Source organism: Schistocerca americana, chromosome 5 (genome assembly GCF_021461395.2).
Source record: "Schistocerca americana isolate TAMUIC-IGC-003095 chromosome 5, iqSchAmer2.1, whole genome shotgun sequence".
In the NCBI taxonomy this organism is placed as follows: Eukaryota; Metazoa; Arthropoda; class Insecta; order Orthoptera; family Acrididae; genus Schistocerca; species Schistocerca americana.
Genome location: NC_060123.1, coordinates 450,153,118 through 450,177,060, shown reverse-complemented (window position 1 = coordinate 450,177,060; position 23,943 = coordinate 450,153,118). Strand labels below are relative to the sequence as shown.

At 40.9% G+C, this 23,943-nt stretch overlaps 1 protein-coding gene across 8 annotated transcripts in view; it reads left to right on the top strand.

The window, feature by feature from the left end:
- The window catches only part of LOC124615695 (F-box/WD repeat-containing protein 9-like), a 121,812-nt gene that overhangs the window by 29,472 nt on the left and 68,397 nt on the right, over window positions 1–23,943 (top strand). For all 8 annotated transcript variants that reach the window (XM_047143727.1, XM_047143731.1, XM_047143729.1 and 5 more), the window contains exons 3-5: window positions 3,509–3,662; window positions 9,395–9,540; window positions 13,393–13,619. In XM_047143727.1, the coding sequence (XP_046999683.1) occupies window positions 3,509–3,662; window positions 9,395–9,540; window positions 13,393–13,619 (527 nt within the window). The remainder of the gene's footprint in view (window positions 1–3,508; window positions 3,663–9,394; window positions 9,541–13,392; window positions 13,620–23,943) is intronic.

Genomic DNA, 23,943 nt, shown 5'->3' with positions numbered 1-23,943 from the left:
ATCAGAGTTACGGTGTGTTTCATTGTTAAGTCTCTCGATAAACTTAAATAGAACTAATTTCATTAATTTTCATCAAACTGTAAGAATCCAGAGAAAACTGGCATTACCTGTAACGGCCACCCAATAAAACAAGGGACTGAAATATTAAGTGTTCACATAGACAGTAAGCTGAATTTGGAACATCACATTCTCCAGACAGTAAAAAGATTATTGTCAGTAAAGTTTACCTTTCAAATTATATCTCTGCTAGGAGACGTCACTGACTCAAACTCAGAATGCTCTGGTTATTTCCACTCATTAATTTGCTTTAGTATAATCTTGTGGTGCTACTTATCAGTTTCGGAGAAAATAATTCCAGTCCCTAATTTGTTATGGAGTAAGCTTTTGGTGCAGCATGTCAGTTTCAGAGAAAACCTCCATATCACAAGAAAAGGCAGTGAGAATCATGTGGTGTTCATCCAAGAGTGTCATCCCATAGCCTTTTCAAAAGGCATGAAAATTTAACCACAATGTCGCAGGAAATATATTCCTTAATTTACAGGAAGTATGAGTATATAGTAACACCTCCAGTCACAAATTTTTGTGTTTTATTAAATCACATGATGCATCATCTGGTATAAATTATTGTGATGTACATTGTTTACTTTTGCTCCTGAGCAGGGTGATGGGAAATGTATTTCCCTCTCAGTTTTCAGGCATGCAGTAGACCACCAGGTTCGACTAGTATTCTGGTCAGGCTTCAGTGCTATCTGGAGTTACAGCAGCTGCACCAGTAGATGACATCACTTTCACAGCAGCGGAGAAATTTTGCGTGAAATATTTTTAAATTATACACGAGAACCTTCCCCTGAACCACTTTATCTACTTGTCAAAACCAGATCAAAACCCTTACAGAAGTTCCTGAGGGGAGCCTGCACATACAAACAGGAGTGAGCAGGGAACTTCAGTTTATACATAGAGGAGGAGATATGTGGAAACCATTTTTCTCCATATATACATGTAGTCTAGGTATAATACGATCTTTCTCCAGGCCACTATTTACAGCCGTACTCTGTGAAGATGTACATAGTTCATGAGCTACTGTAAGATTATGACACTTTATGGAGAAATGTCATAAAAGTTCAGCATATATATTTTGAAGAGCAGGAGAGACAGAACTGATCCCTCAGGTAGTCATTTGGAACTCTATCGAAGTTTTCCATCCCTTGCTACCAGTGATCTATGTGAATGTAAGTTTACTCATGAAACCACTTCTTGTACTGCATATTGGCAGCCACTGTTGTTAAAATGACATTGACATAAGTATTGTTTACACCTATAAACAAACAATGACATAGAGCTGGATATATGTTACTAGTTTTATTAGTGTTTGGTTTGTACCATATCATTTCCAAAAACCAAATATCTTTTATGAGGACAGGCTAAGATGCCTGTCCCATCACTCAAGCCTATGTTCCAACATCTTATCTGGCACTTTCAGTACACAACTGTGGAGCTTTATTGTCCTATATGGATTTGTTTTGTTAGGTGCATAGCCATGAACAAATCTAAATGTACATGGCTTTTGAACCACAGTGCAACTTAGCATTTTACACGTCAGCAAACATTGCCAGAGAAGTAAGAAGTGTTAAGTGACAGGTAAAGATCGTAAGGCTGGCTGGAGAGCAGACCTGTTTGTAATCTATAGCTCTGAAAAAGGATTCACCCAAAAGCTAACATAAGTTCTCAGGTTTTTTATGTGCCTTTTACAACTCAACACCTCTACCATTCAGTCAGTTACTAACTGTACTTAAATAATTTAAAATCCTCGAGGACTTTTCATTAACATTAATTTATGAATAAATTCTTTAAAAAGTTCTATGTATAACAACATATGTACACTACTGGCCATTAAAATTGCTACACCACGAAGATGACGTGCTACAGACACAAAATTTAACTGACAGGAAGAAGATGCTATGATATGCAAATGATTAGCTTTTCAGAGCATTCACACAAGGTTGGTGCCGGTGGCGACACCTACAACGCGCTGACATGAGGAAAGTTTCCAACCGATTTCTCATAAACAAACAGCAGTTGACCAGTGTTGCCTGGTAAAACATTGTTGTGATGCCTCGTGTAAGGAGGTCGGACTGTAGCCTATCGCGATTGCGGTTTAGACTGTAGCCTATCGCGATTGCGGTTTATCGTATTGCGACATTGCTGCTCGCATTGGTCGAGATCCAATGACCGTTTGCAGAATATGGAATCGGTGGGTTCAGGAGGGTAATATGGAATGCCGTGCTGGATCCCGACGGCCTCGTATCACTAGCAGTAGAGATGACAGGCATCTTATCCGCATGGCTGTAATGGATCGTGCAGCCACGTCTCGATCCCTGAGTCAACAGATGGGGACGTTTACAAGACAACAACCATCTGCACGAACAGTTCGACAATGTTTGCAGCAGCATGGACTATCAGCTCAGAGACCATGGCTGCGGTTACCCTTGATGCTGCACCACAGACAGAAGTGCCTGCGATGGTGTACTCCACGACGAACCTGGGTGCACGGATGGTAGAACTTCATTTTTTCTGATGAATCCAGGTTCTGTTTACAGCATCATGATGGTCGCATTCGTGTTTGGCGACACCGCCTTGAACGCACATTGGAAACGTGTATTCGTCATCGCCATACTGGCATATTATCCGGCGTGATGGTATGGGGTGCCATTGGTTACACGTCTGGATCACCTCTTGTTCGCACTTTGAAAGTGGACGTTACATTTCAGATGTGTTATGACCCCTGGCTCTACCCTTCATTCGGTCCCTGCGAAACCCTACATTTCAAGAGGATAATGCATGACCGCAAACTGCAGGTCCTGTACGGGCCTTTCTGGATACAGGAAATGTTCGAGTGCTGCCCTGGCCAGCACGTTCTCCAGATCTCTCACCAATTGAAAACATCTGGTCAATGGTGGTCGAGCAACTGGCTCGTCACAATACACCAGTCACTGCTCTTGATGAACTGTGGTATCGTGTTGAAGCTGCATGGGCAGCTGTACCTGTACACGCCGTCCAAGCTCTGTTTGACTCAATGCCCAGGCACATCAAGGCCGTTATTACGGCCAGAGGTGTTTGTTCTAGGTACTTATTTCTCAGGATCTATGCACCCAAATTGCGTGAAAATGTAATCACATGTCAGTTCTAGTATAATATATTTGTCCAATGAATACCCCTTTATCATCTGCATTTCTTCTTGTTGTAGCAATTTTAATGGCCAGTAGTGTATATAACAAAATATGTTGCTCAAAGCAGCCAGATTTGAAGCAAAAGTTTTGTTAGATGATTGCTATGTAATTATTGTTAAAGATGAAGATATATGTATTTGTTACTTTGATCAGAACAAATTTATATGAAGTCATCTTATAACCTGTGCCTGTATTGATGATGAACTCTGCTTTAAACTAACAGCTTAATTCACAGTAAAGATGAGAAAAAAATAATTAACCTTGACCTTTTTTTCCTACAGATTCTTTTAAAAATATTCTCTTTCTTGGACGCCAAGTTCCTCGTATCATCAGTGAGCTTAGTATGTAGACAATTTCATGCTATATTGGTTGATCCAAACATGTGGAAGTATCGAGTGAAGAAAAGGATGAAATATAGCTATCCTGCAATTGGTAGTAAGTACCGTATGAAAATTTTATTACTTCAAAAATATGTTCACTTTCTGTATGAAATCATAGGTTTTGCAGCACACAGGAGCCATATTATAATAATAGTGATAGTAGTAATGATGATAATAAAATAATGATAGTAGTAGTAGCAATAGTAGTAGTATTGATGAGAATAATAACAGTAATATGTCAAATGGTTGGATGAATGACATGGTAGGCACAGTGGCTTCATGAAAAACATATAGTTTAAACGACAAAATAAAAACACAAAATAACTGTCATAATGATTGCAAGGTCGTAGTGATCCTTAGATTCCCAATTTAGGCTAAGCAGAGGCCAGTATACATAGAACTTAAAGCATATAGCTTCTGAAGAAACACAGTTTACAAACAAAATACCATTACTGGCCTTCAAAGAAATCGCCATTAGCTACAACACACTTCTGCTATTGGTTGTAAAGGTGTCGGAAACTGTCGGCAAATGCTTCATACAGAAGTGCTCAAAGCACCATGGTCACGTGTTGAGGGATATCCACATCGTTACAAGAGATGAGACCTTGTGCTAGTAATACGAGCCGGAGATCATGCGACAGTCAATGATGTTGTGTACCATCATCTTCCTCACCTCCATCATATAGAAATACATGGTGGATCAAGCCCTTGCTGTTGAAAAAGTGATCAAGATCATCTTAATCTTGGGTTTTGTAAGCCAATATTTTTGGGGGCCCGGCAAAGACAATGAACACCGTACCATTGACTGTCACTTGGTCTCCAGATCGTATTGGTAGCACCAGGTCTCATTTCTCATAATTGTGCAGATATCCAATAACAAGAGACTATGGTGCTTCAAGCGATTCCACAAAATGTTAGCTGACAGTTTCCAAAAGCTCTACAGTGAATACCAGAAGTGTGTTGTAGCTAGTCTCTCTCATCAGCGGTGAAAAAAAGAGAATTAGCTGTAGTAATAGTCACAAGATCTGAAGTTGGAATGGAAGGTGGAACAAATGACAGATTGAGAGGCAGTATAGAGTAGTGATTGATCCTGTGCTTGGTTTACTGGTAACTCCAACAAGTTGTCTGCTGCCTCACTTTGTACATGCAAGATGCTTATCACTTCCTCCACCACCATCATCACTATGGGTCCTATAACATTACAGCCAGGCTCTTTGCTTGTCATTGTCTGAGTACGGACATCCCCCATGCCCAGACAAGGGACTAAGTGTGACCAGGATGCCATGAAACACTACCTCTCCCACTGTTGTCCTGACACCAAACTTGTTACCTCCTTCCTAATCCTTTCTTTGTTTTGGTCAGTCACATTCTGAGACATAATCAGTTCTTCATTAAGTGCCATACTTACCAACTTATGTGTCATAGCACTTACCTTTGCCAACCTGTAAGCAAGCCACCTCTACTTCCTTGCTATCCACCAACTTTAAATCACATATCTGGTTTGAAATTAGGCAAAGCCAGCTTCTGCCCTTCTCTTCAGAATCATGTCACTTGCATCCATATTCATTTCACCTAGTCCTTTTGTGGATTATTGTTGTCACTTCTGCAAGGGCTCCAAGAAAATTCTGTCCATTTCAGATACATGAACCAGCAGTAATACCCCCATTTTGACAGATGCCACAAGTAAAGAAATACCTCCCCTGTAGCATTGGCATCTGTGGACACTGTATTTGCTGTGACAATCAGGAGATTTCTAAATATTCTAGTAACTTTGCCAAAGCCTTTAAGATAATATCCTATCCAGAAACATGTTTCACTGTCATTTCTCCCTCAACAACTCCATTGCCATTTGAGCCACCTACTGACCAGTACTCCCCTTATCACTAGTGCATCAAGAAACTGTCAACATACCCTGAGAAGAAATCACAATGAAAATCCTTCCCTCGTTGCTAACCAAATTATGCTGTATTGTAGTCTGTCTCTGTGCCATCCTTGATCCCAGTCCTGTGCCCCATAAATCATATCTCACAGTCATTTCCTTCCACTCAAATATATTGCAACATGTGAAAGCAGCTACATCATATACCAGCTGAGGTGCAGCTATACTCATGAGCAGTTGAATTCGGTATAGCTATGGCCTCGGAGAGACAGAGCATTTTTGCTACCTCACAGATTCAGCACACTACGTGACTTATATCAATTGTCACACGGCAGTAGAATTCAGGGTAGGCAAGACATGCTATATCAGTACATTTGACTGTGACTATCCTTCATTTATGAGGTAATCTAGACAAAGCGTTTTTCGCATGCCACAGTGTCAAGATTGATACTGATACTGCCATAGGCAATGACATACCAGAATTATTGTCAGTTTTATCAGTAGATACGTGGTCTACATTACAGCAAATTGCTTGCCATTTCAGTGTTGAACAGCAATAACCAATGAGCAGGTGTGGCATCCAACATCATCATCTCACTATAATATACAGAAGCTAATGCTTTACATGTGTGGCTTTGGTGACCACAGGGCACAGACAGTATTATGGCAACAAAAAGACTGTCATGTGCATAGTGTGGACGAAGGTCTCCTACAATGATAACTCATGGTACACATTGGCAGATGCTGCTAAACAGGATGTGAAAATGTTGAAAATTATGTGAGGGGCTGCATCTCGCTTACCAACATGGCACTTTTCAAACTGCTGGTGAAGCTAGTCTTGTGCTGTGTGTGTGTGTGTGTGTGTGTGTGTGTGTGTGTGTGTGTGTGTGTGTGTGTGATTTTTCCTGCTATTCATGTGTGTGCATGTTTTTTGTTTATCTACGGCAGCATGCACAAAACTGTAACTACAACAAGATGTTGTAGCACTCTATCACTCCGGAATTCGGAATTGTGTCAGAATGGATCACACAATAAATGTGAGGTTGCTAGTGTGGAGCCTCCCCCCCCCCCCCCCCCCCCCCACCTCATCCCTTCATGCCCCTCCTCCCAACTCCTCCCAGGTCACCTGCTAATTTCAAATGTCTTGCATGATGCCTTTTGTAGGTTAACAAATCCTATGAAGTCATCTTGATTTTTCTAAAATCCTACTTCCATTATCAAGCACTCAGAACTGCTACTGTGGAGCTATTACCTTCCTACAGGCAAACTAATCATCATCTAACAGATCCTCAGTTTTCTTTTTTCATTCTTCTGTATATTATTTCTTCTAGCTACTCAGACGCTTGAGCTGTCAAGCTGAGTATGCAATAGTTCTCCCTTTTATCAGAACTTTGCTATTTCGGAAGTGTGTGGATGATATTTTTCGAGTAGTCTGATGGTATATCTCCAGTCACTTCGATTCTATATGCCAACTTGAATAGTTGTTTGGTTTCCACTTCCCCAAATGATTTTAGATATTCTGAAGGAATGCTGTTTTAGTTCTGCCTTGTTTGCTCACAAGTCTTACAAAACTCTATTAAATTCTGACTCCAATAGTGAATCCCATTTCTTCTTTTATCACATCATGCAGTTTCTCCCTCTGATCAAGCCCTTCAGTGTACTGTTTCTACCTATCCACTCTCTCCTCTACATTTAACAGTGTTATTTCTCTTGTGCCCATAATGTTGACAATTTTCGCTTTAGTTTCACAAAGGAATGCTTTTCCTTTTCTGTATTCATACCTTGTGATGACAATCTTTTTTTTCTATTTCTTCACACTTTTCCTGCAATCATATCACTTTACTTCGTTGTACTTCCTATTGGTATCTTACCCAAGTGCCTTACTTTGTTATATGCTTCTCTTTTCCTTAGCTTTTTGCTCTCTCTTCTTTCATCAGTTGATTGAAGTATTTCTTCTGTTACTCAAGGATTCTTTGCAGTCTCCTTCCACAGTTCTCAGTTAGCCTTTCTCCTCTCTTATTTTTGTGCCACCAAGCCCATATTCTCTCATAATGTGTTTTCTGTTCCTTCTCCTGCCACAACATTGCAATCACCCATGATGATTAGATTTTCACTTCCCTTTACATACTAAATTAGCTTTTGAATGTCCTCACATTCTTTTTCTTTCTCTTCATCTTCCGTGTATTACATCAGCATGTACATCTAAACGACTGTTGTTTTTGTTGGTTTCTTGTTGATTCTGTTGAGAACAGTCAGATCCTTGAACTGTTCATAGTAATCTACTCCTGTTTCTAATGAATCCCACTCTCACTATACTCCTTTCTGCTCTGCTATTGACTCTCTGTATGTCCATCTTTTCAGAGATGGTTGCGAGACTTAGCTGTTCGCTGCAGGATGTCAAATCAAACACCTGTCAGCTGTCTAATTTCCAAAGTTATTGTATTTGGCTGCCAGTTTTGGCAATTTACCATGCCATCTTCAGGCCCCTGACCGACGTGTAGAAAGATTCCACCTCGGTTAAGGTCAAAACAGGGGCCAGCATTCAAGTACTGGTACCTGTAGATTTCTTCTTGCTATAGCAATCACTTCAACTATCTCTGAATGCTGGCCCCTGTTTTGACCAGACCCAAGGTGGAATCTTCCAACATGTCGGTCAGGTGCCTGAAGATGGCATGATAAACCACCAAAACTGGTTGCCAAATAAAATAAGGTTGGAAATTAGATGGCTGAAAGGTGTTTAATAACACATCGTTACCCTTTACTCACTTCATCAGAAATCATTATCTTTTTTAAATTTTGTTTCACTGTCCTCACTATATCTAGACTGAGCCTTTGCATTTCCCTTTTTAGATTTTCTAGCTGTTCTACCACGTTAAGACTTCTGATGTTCGACATTCTGACTCATAGACTGTTAGCCTCTCATTCATTATTGACTCTTTTTCTTATGGTTATGTGCCCCTTGGCATCCCTTCCCAACATCCAATACAGAATCTTCAACCAAGGGATATATCCTCCATGACACCTTTTCAATTACAGGATACAAATTGTGTGTATTTATTGCACTGGTTTCCATTGCCTGCTGCATTCTTATGCTATTGATCATTGACGATTCTTCAACCCTTTAGGGGCAGTTTCCCACACCAGGCACAAGAGGGTGCTCCTCCACCTTCTTTGACAAGCTCGTTGGCAGAACGAGGGTAACTCCTTTTATCGAAAGTCTTTATCCGCCATTGCTATTGGTTTTTATTCAAAATTTACTGATTGAGAGCAAACCCAGGACACAGGATGTTTTGATTAGTAGTCAAAGTTGTTAGCCCTGTACCATGGGCACCTCTGTAGAAAATGAGTAAGAAGTAATAAAAACTAACAGCTAGAGATAAGTACACCAGAAGTTGGATATTGCTCGACTGGAAAAAAAAAGAAAGAGGAAGGAAGGAACACACGCACACACACACACACACACACACACACACACACACACACACACACACACACTAGCACGCACTGGAGCCATGGCTGTAGTCAGATTTGAATGAGAGGTAGAGCATTGAGGAAGGGAAGATGTCAATAGTGAAAAGAATTGCAAGAGCGAGAATAATGACTTCAGTAACACATAAAATGTGTGCAAACATCTCCAGGGTAAAGTAATATATAAAGTTAGTGAAAATGTGTAAAGGGATAGTATGCAAACACACAGTTTTTCTATTCAAAATGTGATAGTACTTTGCTAGGCAGGTCAAAGTAAAGCAGGGAAAAATAAATATCTTCCACATCCCACATTAGTACATATGCTGTAAATATTATACTTTTACTGGTTTGTTGTAGTCATTCTTTGCTTATCTTCACTGAAGTCCATATGTTTGTCGTAGGAGTATAAAAGTTCTCATGAGATCTCACTTTCTTGGCAGATGAGGATGCTATTGACTGGCAACGTGCATGTGTTTCACTGGAATCTGAACGTTTCTACTGGACCCATCGACATGAAACAATGCTGCAGTTGGAACCTGCGGATTATGTACATATTGCTGCTGTTGACTCAGTTGCTCTGATTCATGTAAGTGACTGTGATGTAAACATAGTTATAACTATAAGACAAAATTCAGAAACCCTGTGAATTTTATTGTCACCTATGAAGTCACTGCATGGACTAGTTGCTCAGAGCCGATCTGACCAGTAAGAATTTCATGATTTGGAAACAAAGCTACTAGGATATGGAACTTTGAATCTGAGACTTAAATATGGCAGTATGTATTGTAGTACAATTTATTATTTTCTGATGTGTTGGATTTATTTTAATTTATTCTGTACACACTCAGATCCATTGCAAAGCACATGGTTCAATCTCATACCCCCCCTTCCTCCAATTCGTTTCAATCCTCCACCCCGTCTGTACATCCTTGGCCAACAGGTGAGAGCATTGGATTTGACATACTAGTGTGTGTGTGTTTGTGTGTGTGTGTTTATGTGTGTGTTTTCATACTTAATAATGTAATGTTTGTTTTTCTCTTCTTAATGACAAAGCTTGTCTTCTGTAAGAAATATATCATCTGATACAGGATAGTGATTCTTTTGGAATATCTGGAGAATGGAATTCTCAGGGCATTACATTTTAGCTGGGAAAATCAGGCAAATCTCGGGGAATTTCAAATATTTCATATAGTCTCAGGGAATTCTGTTTTTAACGTAGCACTGAAATTTAATTTCATTGAGTTTTATAAATCACAAATTTTAAAATACTTTGTATTTTACAGTGTGTTAATTATATGAATGTCGTCCCATATAAATTATTGATGTTTAAAAAACTGCAGTCAAACTACTGCTTATGACCAGTATAACTCAGCCAAGAGGAGATAAAAGTCGTTATTGCTGTGAGATGCTTTTCTCCCTCTCCTGTTGAACGTTAATTTAACAGAGACTTCTTATGATGTCATCTTGCTTCCTATACCTGGAATTCTCAGAGAAATTATTTTTAAAGCTTGAGTAGCTATCCTGTGATAACATATGATATTGTTAACCAGAAGGTTCACATGTTGCCACCAGAGCTTATAATACATTGAGCCACACCTACTTGTTTCTGGAATCCACTGTTTATTTCTCAGTGACCAGCATCTTGTAAACAAGACTGCGGTGTTCCTGAACGTGTGATAGATACTCATGGTATATGGCAAAATTAACCAAATTCAGGTGCACTGGAAATGATCATTAAGAATGTTTCACACTTCCTACATCACATTTTTCTTCTGTCACAAATACCAATTGAAGATTTTTTTCATCTAAAGTTTGAAAAATCTGCTTTCATCTCAAATGATAGTTGGAACATATCACATACAATCAATTAGAAAATCACAGTAATTTTTTAGGTATCTCAGTTTTTTCAGGGAATGTACACACACCTCATCCTTCCTGGCTGGGAGGGGGTATAGGAAGTATAGGAAGGTAAGAAAAGTGGAGCAAATGACTGTGCATCAGAGCATGGAGAAATAACGTGGCTAAATGCTGATAATATTCACAAAACTCTCTCTCTCTCTCTCCCTCTCCCTCTGTGTGTGTGTGTGTGTGTGTGTGTGTGTGTGTGTGTGTGTGTGTGTGTGTGTTTTTGGAATTCTGGAGCAGTAGAGGAAAGTGTGAGTGCTTGAAAGCAAGATTGTTGGCTGTAAGTTGGCTGTGGTCATTCCATCTTTGGTATTTTGATTGTGATTTTATTGTCACACAGAATCCGAAATCAATTACGATTTTCTAGAGCAGTGTTGTCAACAAGAATTACCGCTCCACACTGAAAGCTTATTTATTAAGCTGCCTCAGCAAGGAATGCCCCTATTATTATTTTATTTATTTGTGATCTCATGTGTGGGGTGGGGGGGGGGGGGGGGGGGGGAGTTTCTGATTTTATTCTTTGACATATCTTTCTAGTTTCCACTATTTTTCCTTATTTCCTCTTCATAGGTCTTCAGCCATCAGGTCAGCTGACAGCAGCTTGCCATATTTTTCTGTCATTGGTCTTCCTTGTGAATGTGGTATAGGTGATGCAGCTGATATCTTCCATGATGTGGGCATGTGTTCTAATCTCGGCCTATCTGTGGTGTTTTTTGCCTCTATATCCCTTCAGTAATACTTGTAATGACAGCACATGTGTTAGCAAATGACTGACCCAAGTATCACTTCTGCATAGGATAACCTTCCAAAGTATGGCTTCTCCTCCGCTCTGTGGAGCACCTTATCATTTAATACCTTGTCTACCCAGGCAGTCTTTAGCACTCTACAGTAACGCCACATTCCGAGGGCTGTTATTATGTCTTTTTCTGCTTCTTCAAATATTCATGTTTCACTTCCATACAGCAGCTCACTCCAAACAAACATCTTATGGTGTCTTTCCTGATATGTTTGTTTATGCAGATGAGTCTGGAGAGGGTTCTTTACTTGTTAAAAGCAACCTTTGCTGGCAGATTCAGGTTGCAATATCCTTTGCTCCTCCATCTGATGTAATTTAATCCCCACATAGGCAAAGGAGTCAATGGCTCCCAGTCACTATCGTTAAGTAAGAATTTAGCAGTGGTGTTTTGTCAACTCATCACTAAGATTTTTAATAATTTTTGAACTCATAATTGGAACATCAGCAATCTTGTAACGCAATTTCAAGCTTGCAAATGCTTTTTGTTTTAATGGTATGCTAACTGGTTTCAGTCGTATGTAGACTATCTTCAGACCAATGGAGCTGTTGTAAGTGGAAGGAACACCTGTCACCAATTGCTTCAACTCTCTGTAGTGGCGTTGAATGATGATTCAGGATGTGGTTTCCTGTACTTGATCCTCCAATCCCTCAAAGTTTGTTACACTGTGTGATATACATATTTTCTACTGGTCTCCTTATTGTGAAGTGTGTAAATGAAGCGTGCACAAGAGATTTGTGTGTTTATGTATCATTGCATAATTTAGGGAGAACTGCGGATTCTGTAATGGAGATAACAACTGCTTGTGATACAGTTAAGTGACCAGGAGAACATTACAAAGTTCAGTATGATACATCTGCAGATTTTGTAGAGCAGTCTGATTGCTGATGATTAGTTTATTGTTTAGAAAGATCAGTAGAAGTAAAAGGAACATAGCTGAGTAGTAAACACGTTCTAAACAGCAAAGGCTACATAAAGACATTGAAAAATAATTAATTATTCTGATTTTAAAATTCCTTTTATGACCAAGGTCCTTGCACTGACTTAGGTTGGGTCATTCTGTTTGTGGAGTATCTGAAAGCTACTTTCCTTAACTCTGGAATTCAAACCACCTGTGATTTTCTTTCATACGCTTCCTTCATTCTATTTCTTCCTCTCTGTTTGCTTAATATCTTATTCTTCAGCCGCATGGAGTGGCTGCGTGGTTTGAGGCGCCATGTCACGGACTGCGCGGCCCCTCCTGCTGGAGGTTTGAGTCCTCCAGCGGGCATGGGTGTGTGTATTGTTCTGAACATAAGTTAGTTTCAGTTAATTTAAGTAGTGTGTAAGTCTAGGGACCGATGACCTCAGCAGTTTGGTCCCTTAGGAATTCACACAGATGCCCGTTCTTTACTCCACCATATGCAGCACACAGCCATTCCCAAATAAAGTTCTTATATGTTTATCATTTCCAGTTTTTAATCTGATTCTGTGAACTTGAAGAGTGGGAAAATCATTTTGTATTATTTCGTAACCTTTCAAGATAATCTGTATTTTGTGGAATGGTATGGTTCCCATCCTCTTTTCTCTTCTTTGTTGACATTTGTAATGATTGTAGCAACATTTGCTGTAATTTTTTATCTGTACCTCATCATGAAGGCCACACAAAGTAATTTTTAAATTTGTATCCCTGCTTTAATTTTTTATCTATAAACTTCAGTGCAGTGAAGAAACTAACATGAAGATAACATTTTGAACAGGGTGGACAGCTCTGTGTCTCTGGGTCGAGAGACAGGAGCTTGGCACTATGGGATCTTACGTCAACTGGATCTGTAAATGGCTACCTGCGACAGGATGCTCATTCTGGATGGATCTGGGCCCTGCTTCCTGATGCAAAAGAGCCTGGAACATTGTATTCTTGTTCCTGGGACTACACTGTCAAGTGCTGGGACGTACACAGAGTTCTAGAACAGCGGTCATCTACTGCGTCAGTGTCTCTCCAACTGTTACTAAAACCAAATTATTGTGCTAATTAAATTACAGCTGACTCCCCATATAATGTAAAATCTGACAGGAAAACAGTTTCAATAATGTATAATAAATAAGTAGCTAGTGTTGCGCTTTTCAAAATAGAATTAAATTTAGTTTTAATTACAGTAAAAGCAACAATTTGTCTCAAATGAGCAGGTCCAAGCAAAGATTTAGAAATTAAATGAGATATTATTACACATGTGTTTAAGTATTGAACATTCTGTAACAAAAGGTTTGTGCAAGTAAGTGAATAGCCCTGGACACCCACACTGTGAGGCAGTGCTTTTTCTCATCAAGTGTACCTCACAAACTGATTCAAAACTTAAACTACCACCAACTGCTCTCCAATCCCCTGAAAATAACTTCTGGAGTATTACCTGTGTGCAGTTACAGGGGAGCCTCTGTTAGAGCCTGGAACAATGCTAGGAGAGATAATCACCGATTCAAGCTATGGACTGTCCCAAGATAAATTGTTATGTCAGTTAGAGGAGGACTTCCAGCAAAGTGCAAGTTTCTGGATGAGATCTTTATATGGCACATGATTTTAATGGGTAATGAAATTTCAGTGTAGCAATATTTTAGTGAAACTAACATTCCATTTCTGTGTATTTTTGTATCTGTGGTGATTGTAGCAATCTGGTCAGAAATATCGTACTTTACAATATATAACTGTACCCCCATCAATCATGGACCTCACCCTTGGTGGGGAGGCTTGCGTGCCTCAGCGACACAAATAGCCGTACCATAGGTGCGACCACAATGGAGGGGTATCTGTTGAGAGGCCAGACAAATGTGTGGTTCCTGAAGAGGGGCAGCAGCCTTTTCAGTAGTTGCAGGGGCAGCAGTCTGGATGATTGACTGATCTGGCCTTGTAACACTAACCAAAACGGCCTTGCTGTGCTGGTACTACGAACGGCTGAAAACAAGGGGAAACTACAGCCGTAATTTTTTCCGAGGGCATGCAGCTTTACTGCATTGTTAAATGATGATGGCGTCTCTTGGGTAAAATTTTCCGGAGGTAAAATAGTCCCCCATTTGGATCTCCAGGCAGGGACTACTCAAGAGGACGTCGTTATCAGGAGAAAGAAAACTGGCGTTCTACGGATTGGAGCGTGGAATGTCAGAGCCCTTAATCGGGCAGGTAGGTTACAAAATTTAAAAAGGGAAATGGATAGGTTAAAGTTAGATATAGTGGGAATTAGTGAAGTTCGGTGGCAGGACGAACAAGACTTCTGGTCAGGTGAGTACAGGGTTATAAATACAAAATCAAATAGGGGTAATGCAGGAGTAAGTTTAATAATGAATAAAAAAACAGGAGTGTAAGTAAGCTTCTACAAACAGCATAGTGAACGCATTATTGTGGCCAAGATAGGCATGAAGCCCATGCCCGCCACAGTGGTACAAGTTTATATGCCAACTAGCCCCACAGATGACAAATAGATTGATGAAATGTATGTTGAGATAAAAGAAATTATTCAGATAGTGAGGGGAGACGAAAATTTAATAGTCATGGGTGACTGGAATTTGATAGTAGGAAAAGGAAGGAAAGGAAACGTAGTAGGTGAATATGGATTGGGGGTAAGAAATGAAAGAGAAAGCTGCCTTTTAGAATTTTGCACAGAGTATAACTTAATCACAGCTAACACTTGCTTCAAGAATCATGAAAGAAGGTTGTATACATGGAAGAGGCCTGGAGATACTGGAAGGTTTTGGATAGATTATATAATATTAAGACAGAGATTTAGGAACCAGGTTTTAAATTGTAAGACATTTCCAGGGGCAAATGTGGACTCTGACAACTATCTATTGGTTATGAACTGTAGATTAAAACTGAAGAAACTGCAAAAAGGTAGGTATTTAAGGAGATGGGACCTGGATAAACTTAAAGAACCAGAGGTTGCAAAGAGTTTCAGGGAAAGCATTAGGGAACAATTGACAGGAATGGGGGAAGGAAATACAGTGGAATTAGAATGGGTAGGTTTGTGGGATGAAATAGTGAAGGCAGCAGAGGATCAAGTAGGTAAAAAGACAAGGGCTAGTGGAAATCCTTAAGTAACAGAAGATACATTGAATTTAATTGATGAAAGGATAAATTATAAAAAAAACAGTAAATGAAGCAGGCGAAAAGGAATAAAAGTCTCAAAAATGAGATTGACAGGAAATGCAAAATGGCTAAGTAGGGATGGCTAGAGGACAATGTAAGGATGTAGAGGCATATCTCACCAGGGGTAAGATAGATACTGCCTACAGGAAAATTAAAGAGACCTTTGGAGAAAAGAGAACCACTTGTATGAATATCAAGAGCTCAGATGGAAACCCAGTTCTAAGCAAAGAAGGGAAAGCTCCCTGCCGCCGTTGGATAAGCAGCTGAGCAGCAAGTCGTATACTCCTAGCTCACTCGTTTGTTACATAGTTTAATTCTTAATTTCTTTGCGTGTTTTTGGTACTTGCATTGTTTAATTCACAAATTTCAGGCGTATTATAGTATTTGAGAGTTGTAGCATCGCGTTTTAGTACCTGAATAGTGTAAATTCGCGTAGTCGTTTGTCTACTGTTTTTGTTTTGAACGGCCAGTGTCGGTTGGTCACAGTCAGTGTGCTCCCTGCCGCCGTTGGATAAGCAGCTGAGCAGCAAGTCGTATACTCCCAGCTCACTCATTTGTTACATAGTTTAATTCTTAATTTCTTTGCGTGTTTTTGGTACTTGCATTGTTTAATTCTTAAATTTCGGGCGTATTATAGTATTTGAGAGTGTAGCATCGCGTTTTAGTACCTGAATAGTGTAATTTCGCTTAGTCTCCTTCCGCCGCCGAGCAGTGTCAGCAGTGCGCAAGTAGCAACATTACTGCATTTACTAGGCAATCTTGTATTTTAATAACCGTTTAAATTTTGTCGATTTGTTTGCGCTCTCTGTAGATTAGTTCAGACGTTCTTTGCAAAACAGTTTTTAGCATGGATAGGGACTGCAACTGCTGTGTTCGGATGCAGGCTGAGTTGGCATCCCTTCGCTCCCAGCTTCAGGCAGTGTTGGCTTCGGTCACACAGCTTGAGGCTGTTGCCAATGGGCATCACTGTGGGGGTCCGGATGGGGGTTTGTCGGGGACGGCCAGCTCGTCCCACGCATCCCCTGATCGGACTACGACTGTGGTTGCCCGGGATACTGCCCGCATTGAGGCTGATCCCTCACCTGTGGTAGAGTGGGAGGTCGTTTCAAGGTGTGGCAGGGGGCGAAAGACATTCCGGAGGGCTGAACGGAAAGCCTCTCCAGTTTGTCTGACGAACCGGTTTCGGGCTCTGTCTCAGGCTGATACTGATCTTCGGCCTGACATGGCTGCTTGTCCTGTTCCAGAGGTTGCCCCTCAGTCTGCAAGATCCGGGCAGTTGCAGAGGGTGGGCTTACTGGTAGTTGGAAGCTCCAACGTCAGGCGCGTAATGGGGCCCCTTAGGGAAATGGCGGCAAGAGAGGGGAAGAAAACCAATGTGCACTCCGTGTGCGTACCGGGGGGAGTCATTCCAGATGTGGAAAGGGTCCTTCCGGATGCCATGAAGGGTACAGGGTGCACCCATCTGCAGGTGGTCGCTCATGTCGGCACCAATGATGTGTGTCGCTATGGATCGGAGGAAATCCTCTCTGGCTTCCGGCGGCTATCTGATTTGGTGAAGACTGCCAGTCTCGCTAGCGGGATGAAAGCAGAGCTCACCATCTGCAGCATCGTCGACAGGACTGACTGCGGACCTTTGGTACAGAGCCGAGTGGAGGGCCTGAATCAGAGGCTGAGACGGTTCTGCGACCTTGTGGGCTGCAGATTCCTCGACTTGCGCCATAGGGTGGTGGGGTTTCGGGTTCCGCTGGATAGGTCAGGAGTCCACTACACGCAACATGCGGCTACACGAGTAGCAGGGGTTGTGTGGCGTGGGCTGGGCGGTTTTTTAGGTTAGATGGCCTTGGGCAAGTACAGAAAGAACAACAGCCTCAACGGGTGCGGGGCAAAGTCAGGACATGCGGGGACCAAGCAGCAATCGGTATTGTAATTGTCAACTGTCGAAGCTGCGTTGGTAAAGTACCGGAACTTCAAGCGCTGATAGAAAGCACCGAAGCTGAAATCGTTGTAGGTACAGAAAGCTGGCTTAAGCCAGAGATAAATTCTGCCGAAATTTTTACAAAGGTACAGACGGTGTTTAGAAAGGATAGATTGCATGCAACCGGTGGTGGAGTGTTCGTCGCTGTTGGTAGTAGTTTATCCTGTAGTGAAGTAGAAGTGGATAGTTCCTGTGAATTATTATGGGTGGAGGTTACACTAAACAACCGAACTAGGTTAATAATTGGCTCCTTTTACCGACCTCCCGACTCAGCAGCATTAGTGGCAGAACAACTGAGAGAAAATTTGGAATACATTTCACATAAATTTTCTCAGCATGTTATAGTCTTAGGTGGAGATTTCAATTTACCAGATATAGACTGGGACACTCAGATGTTTAGGACGGGTGGTAGGGACAGAGCATCGAGTGACATTATACTGAGTGCACTATCCGAAAATTACCTTGAGCAATTAAACAGAGAACCGACTCGTGGAGATAACATCTTGGACCTACTGATAACAAACAGACCCGAACTTTTCGACTCTGTATGTACAGAACAGGGAATCAGTGATCATAAGGCCGTTGCAGCATCCCTGAATATGGAAGTTAGTAGGAATATAAAAAAAGGGAGGAAGGTTTATCTGTTTAGCAAGAGTAATAGAAGGCAGATTTCAGACTACCTAACAGATCAAAACGAAAATTTCTGTTCCGACACTGACAATGTTGAGTGTTTATGGAAAAAGTTCAAGGCAATCATAAAATGCGTTTTAGACAGGTACGTGCCGAGTAAAACTGTGAGGGACGGGAAAAACCCACCGTGGTACAACAACAAAGTTAGGAAACTACTGCGAAAGCAAAGAGAGCTCCACTCCAAGTTTAAACGCAGCCAAAACCTCTCAGACAAACAGAAGCTAAACGATGTCAAAGTTAGCGTAAGGAGGGCTATGCATGAAGCGTTCATTGAATTCGAAAGTGAAATTCTATGTACCGACTTGACAGAAAATCCTAGGAAGTTCTGGTCTTACGTTAAATCAGTAAGTGGCTCGAAACAGCATATCCAGACACTACGGGATGATGATGGCATTGAAACAGAGGATGACACGCGTAAAGCTGAAATACTAAACACCTTTTTCCAAAGCTGTTTCACAGAGGAAGACCGCACTGCAGTTCCTTCTCTAAATCCTCGCACAAACGAAAAAATGGCTGACATCGAAATAAGTGTCCAAGGAATAGAAAAGCAACTGGAATCACTCAATAGAGGAAAGTCCACTGGACCTGACGGGATACCAATTCGATTCTACACAGAGTACGCGAAAGAACTTGCCCCCCTTCTAACAGCCGTGTACCGCAAGTCTCTAGAGGAACGGAGGGTTCCAAATGATTGGAAAAGAGCACAGATAGTCCCAGTCTTCAAGAAGGGTCGTCGAGCAGATGCGCAAAACTATAGACCTATATCTCTTACGTCGATCTCTTGTAGAATTTTAGAACATGTTTTTTGCTCGCGTATCATGTCATTTCTGGAATCCCAGAATCTACTATGTAGGAATCAACATGGATTCCGGAAACAGCGATCGTGTGAGACCCAACTCGCCTTATTTGTTCATGAGACCCAGAAAATATTAGATACAGGCTCCCAGGTAGATGCTATTTTTCTTGACTTCCGGAAGGCGTTCGATACAGTTCCGCACTGTCGCCTGATAAACAAAGTAAGAGCCTACGGAATATCAGACCAGCTGTGTGGCTGGATTGAAGAGTTTTTAGCAAACAGAACACAGCATGTTGTTATCATTGGAGAGACGTCTACAGACGTTAAAGTAACCTCTGGCGTGCCACAGGGGAGTGTTATGGGACCATTGCTTTTCACAATATATATAAATGACTTAGTAGATAGTGTCGGAAGTTCCATGCGGCTTTTCGCGGATGATGCTGTAGTATACAGAGAAGTTGCAGCATTAGAAAATTGTAGCGAAATGCAGGAAGATCTGCAGCGGATAGGCACTTGGTGCAGGGAGTGGCAACTGACCCTTAACATAGACAAATGTAATGTATTGCAAATACATAGAAAGAAGGATCCTTTATTGTATGATTATATGATAGCGGAACAAACACTGGTAGCAGTTACTTCTGTAAAATATCTGGGAGTATGCGTGCGGAATGATTTGAAGTGGAATGATCATATAAAATAAATTGTTTGTAAGGCGGGTACCAGGTTGAGATTCATTGGGAGAGTGCTTAGAAAATGTAGTCCATCAACAAAGGAGGTGGCTTACAAAACACTCGTTCGACCTATACTTGAGTATTGCTCATCAGTGTGGGATCCGTACCAGATCGGTCTGAAGGAGGAGATAGAGAAGATCCATAGAAGAGCGGCGCATTTCATCACAGGGTTATTTGGTAACCGTGATAGCGTTACGGAGATGTTTAATAAACTCAAGTGGCAGACTCTGCAAGAGAGGCGCTCTGCATCGCGGTGTAGCTTGCTCGCCAGGTTTCGAGAGGGTGCGTTTCTGGATGAGGTATCGAATATATTGCTTCCCCCTACTTATACCTCCCGAGGAGATCACGAATGTAAAATTAGAGAGATTAGAGCGCGCACGGAGGCTTTCAGACAGTCGTTCTTCCCGCGAACCATACGCGACTGGAACAGGAAAGGGAGGTAATGACAGTGGCACGTAAAGTGCCCTCCGCCACACACCGTTGGGTGGCTTGCGGAGTATCAATGTAGATGTAGATGTAGAAGATGGAAGGAGTATATAGAGGGTCTATACAAGGGCAATGTACTTGAGGGCAATATTATGGAAATGGAAGAGGATTTAGATGAAGATGAAATGGGAGATACGATACTGTGTGAAGATATTGACGGAGCACTGAAAGACCTAAGTGGAAACAAGGCCCCGGGAGTAGACAACATTCCATTAGAATTACTGACAGCCTTGGGAGAGCCAGTCCTGACAAAACTCTACCATCTGGTGAACAAGACGTATGAGACAGGCGAAATACCCTCAGACTTCAACAAGAACATAATAATTCCAATCCCAAAGAAAGTAGGTGTTGGCAGATGTGAAAATTACTGAACCATCAGTTTAATAAGTCATGGTTGCAAAATACTAACACGAATTCTTTACAGACGAATGGAAAAACTGGTAGAAGCTGACATCGGGGAAGGTGAGTTTGGATTCTGTAGAAATGTTGGAACACATGAGGCAATACTGACCCTACGACTTATCTTAGAAGATAGATTAAGAAAAGGCATAATCTATTTCTAGCATTTGTAGACTTAGAGAAAGCTTTTGTCAATGTTGACTGAAATACTGTCTTTCAAATTCTGAAGGTTGCAGGGTTAAAATACAAGGAGCGAAAGGATATTTACAATTTGTACAGAAAGCAGCTGGAAGTTATGAGTCGAGGGACATGAAAGGGAAGCAGTGGTTGGGAAGGGAGTGAGACAGGGTTGTAGCCCAACTCCAGGGTTGTAGCCTCAAGCTGTATATTGAGCTAGCAGTAAAGGAAACAAAAGAAAAATTCGGAGTAGGAATTAAAATCCATGGAGAAGAAATAAAAACTTGGAGCTTCGCCGATGACATTGTATTTCTGCCAGAGGCAGCAAATGACCTGGAAGAGCAGTTGAATGGAATGGACAGTGTCTTGAAATGTGGATATAAGATGAACATCAACAAAAGCAAAATGAGGATAATGGAATGTAGTTGAATTAAGTCAGGTGATGCTGAGGGAATTAGATTAGGTAATGAGACACTTAAAGTAGTAGGTGAGTTTTGGTAATTGGGGAGCAAAATAACTGATGATGGTCGTAGTACGGAGGATATAAAATGTAGACTTGCAGTTGCAAGGAAAGCGTTTCTGAAGAAGAGAAATTTGTTAGCATCGAGTATAGATTGAAGTGTCACTAAGTTGTTTCCGAAAGTATTTGTATGGAGTGTAGCCATGTATGGAAGTGAAACATGGACGATAAATAGTTTGGACAAGAAGAAAATAGAAGCCTTGTGGTGCTACAGAAGAATGCTGAAGGTTAGATGGATGGATCACTTCACTAATGAGGAGGTATTGAATAGAATTGGGGAGATGAGAAATTTGTGGCGCAACTTGACTAGAAGAAGGGATCGGTTGGTAGGACATGTTCTGAGGCATCATGGGATCACCAATTTAGTACTGGAGGGCAGCGTGGAGGGTAAAAATCGTAGAGGGAGACCAAGAGATGAATACAGTAAGCAGATTCAGAAGGATGTAGGCTGCAGTAGGTACTGGGAGTTGATGAAGCTTGCGCAGGATAGAGTAGCATGGAGAGCTGCATCAAACCAGTCTCTGGACTGAAGACCACGACAATGACAACTGTACATAAACAGATGCATCAAAATGCTGAAATCTGCTTCTCGCCAGTTGAATGGAAACACCATTAATATTTATCAGTAATTGAAATACTTCCAGAAGGCCCATCTACCTACAGATTATGCAATTTTATTTAGCTGCTTTGTTGGTTACAATTGCGTGTGAGCCATCCATATTGTGCAGCTCCTAAGTCAGTGCAAGTATGGGTGTCATTACACCTCAACACAGGTTGGAATCATTCCTAAAATGGGCTGGTATCCCTTGGTCTGGAACTATATGAATGGTGTAAACTATAGGCTCCATCAGTTCTGTGAAATTCTTTGCAGTAGATTTATCAGCAAAGCTTAAGAGTGGAGGCCTGTATGTTTGTGCGTAGTGGGTCAAGTTTGCAGTATAACCAGAAATGGCTTCTCAGCTGGTAGTCAACTCCAAGACTGCACTTAGTATTTGATGTTGCTATTATTGTAAGCAAAGTTTTGAGATTCTTGAAGGAAATCCATTACCATATGAATGAAAACTGAATTATATAAGTGGAGTAATGGGAATGCTGACCTAGCACTGCTTTGTAGCTGCCAAAGAATCTATAAAAAAGTTGCAAAATGCTCCAGTCTTTGTCTATTAATTTACTGAAGCCCAACAGTGTTTGATATTTGCAACAATAAAATGCCACTTATCTTAAGCAGCTAACAAATGAAACTGAACATCAAAATTCGGCACACAAATTGTGCCAAAAATGACAGCAGCTGTAAAATATAAAAAGGGCTATGTTAATACACAAAAATATGAATGATACATATTAGTCCGTACCACATGGAGGAGTGTTGAGTCGTAGACAGGCACAATGAAAAAGAATACTAGCAATATTTAAGCTTTCAGATGAAGCCTTCACTAGAAGTAGAACTCACACATTCACACAACAATAACAACATCAACAACAACCCACGCGAACATGACTGCAATCTCTGGGCTCTAAGGCCTGACTGCAGTTGTTATGTGAATATGTGAGTGTTGTACTTCAGAGGGAGGATTTTGTCCCAAAACTTAAATATTGTTAGTATTCTCCTTTGTTGTGCCTATCTGTGACTCAATGCCTCCTCTACAAGGTGATTAGCTATCTATACTTTCCATATTGTTGTTGTTCCATCCTGGTCTTTCAATTGTTTGACATACTAATACATTTGTAGATTATGACACATATAGATATTATTTCTTTGTTTTGTCTATGCATCTTATAGTTTATTTTTTTATTGGCCTTTTTATGTGTGATAGTCGGCTTTTGGAAAAGTCTCTTGACTTCTTCTCCATTGAATAGAGCTAACTGCAGGAACTTATAAGCCTCTTTCTTCTTATAAACTGCATGGACAATCAAACTTCGTCAGTTAACGATGTATTTGACTTTCATGCACTACATAATTCACACTTTCAACATACATATGCAACTTTCTGTAATTACCTCGTAGCATCGAACATTAGAAACAAAATGAGTTACAGTTAAAAGAAAGTTGGCTTGACTACCATGACTTTCTTAAAATGAATCAGAAAATATGTCTTGCCTCTACCAAGGCTGAGTCAAGGTTCTACAAGAGCACTTTTTCAACTTTTCTTGTTTCACATAACAATTGTCAGTGACACCATAAGCACAGAGCGGCATAAAAACGCCATGGTTCTTCCTTACACACGCACTAAAACCTCTGTGAATTGCCTGAAAGGTACTTTTTGGTGCCATTCGACTGCTGCATCTGCCTTCTTCCCATGACTGATTTTAAACCTGCACACACAAACATGTGATGCGCAGTGGGTAGGATTCTACCATCCCACTTTCATATTTAGAATATTGTGTGTTCGAGATGGTAGAAG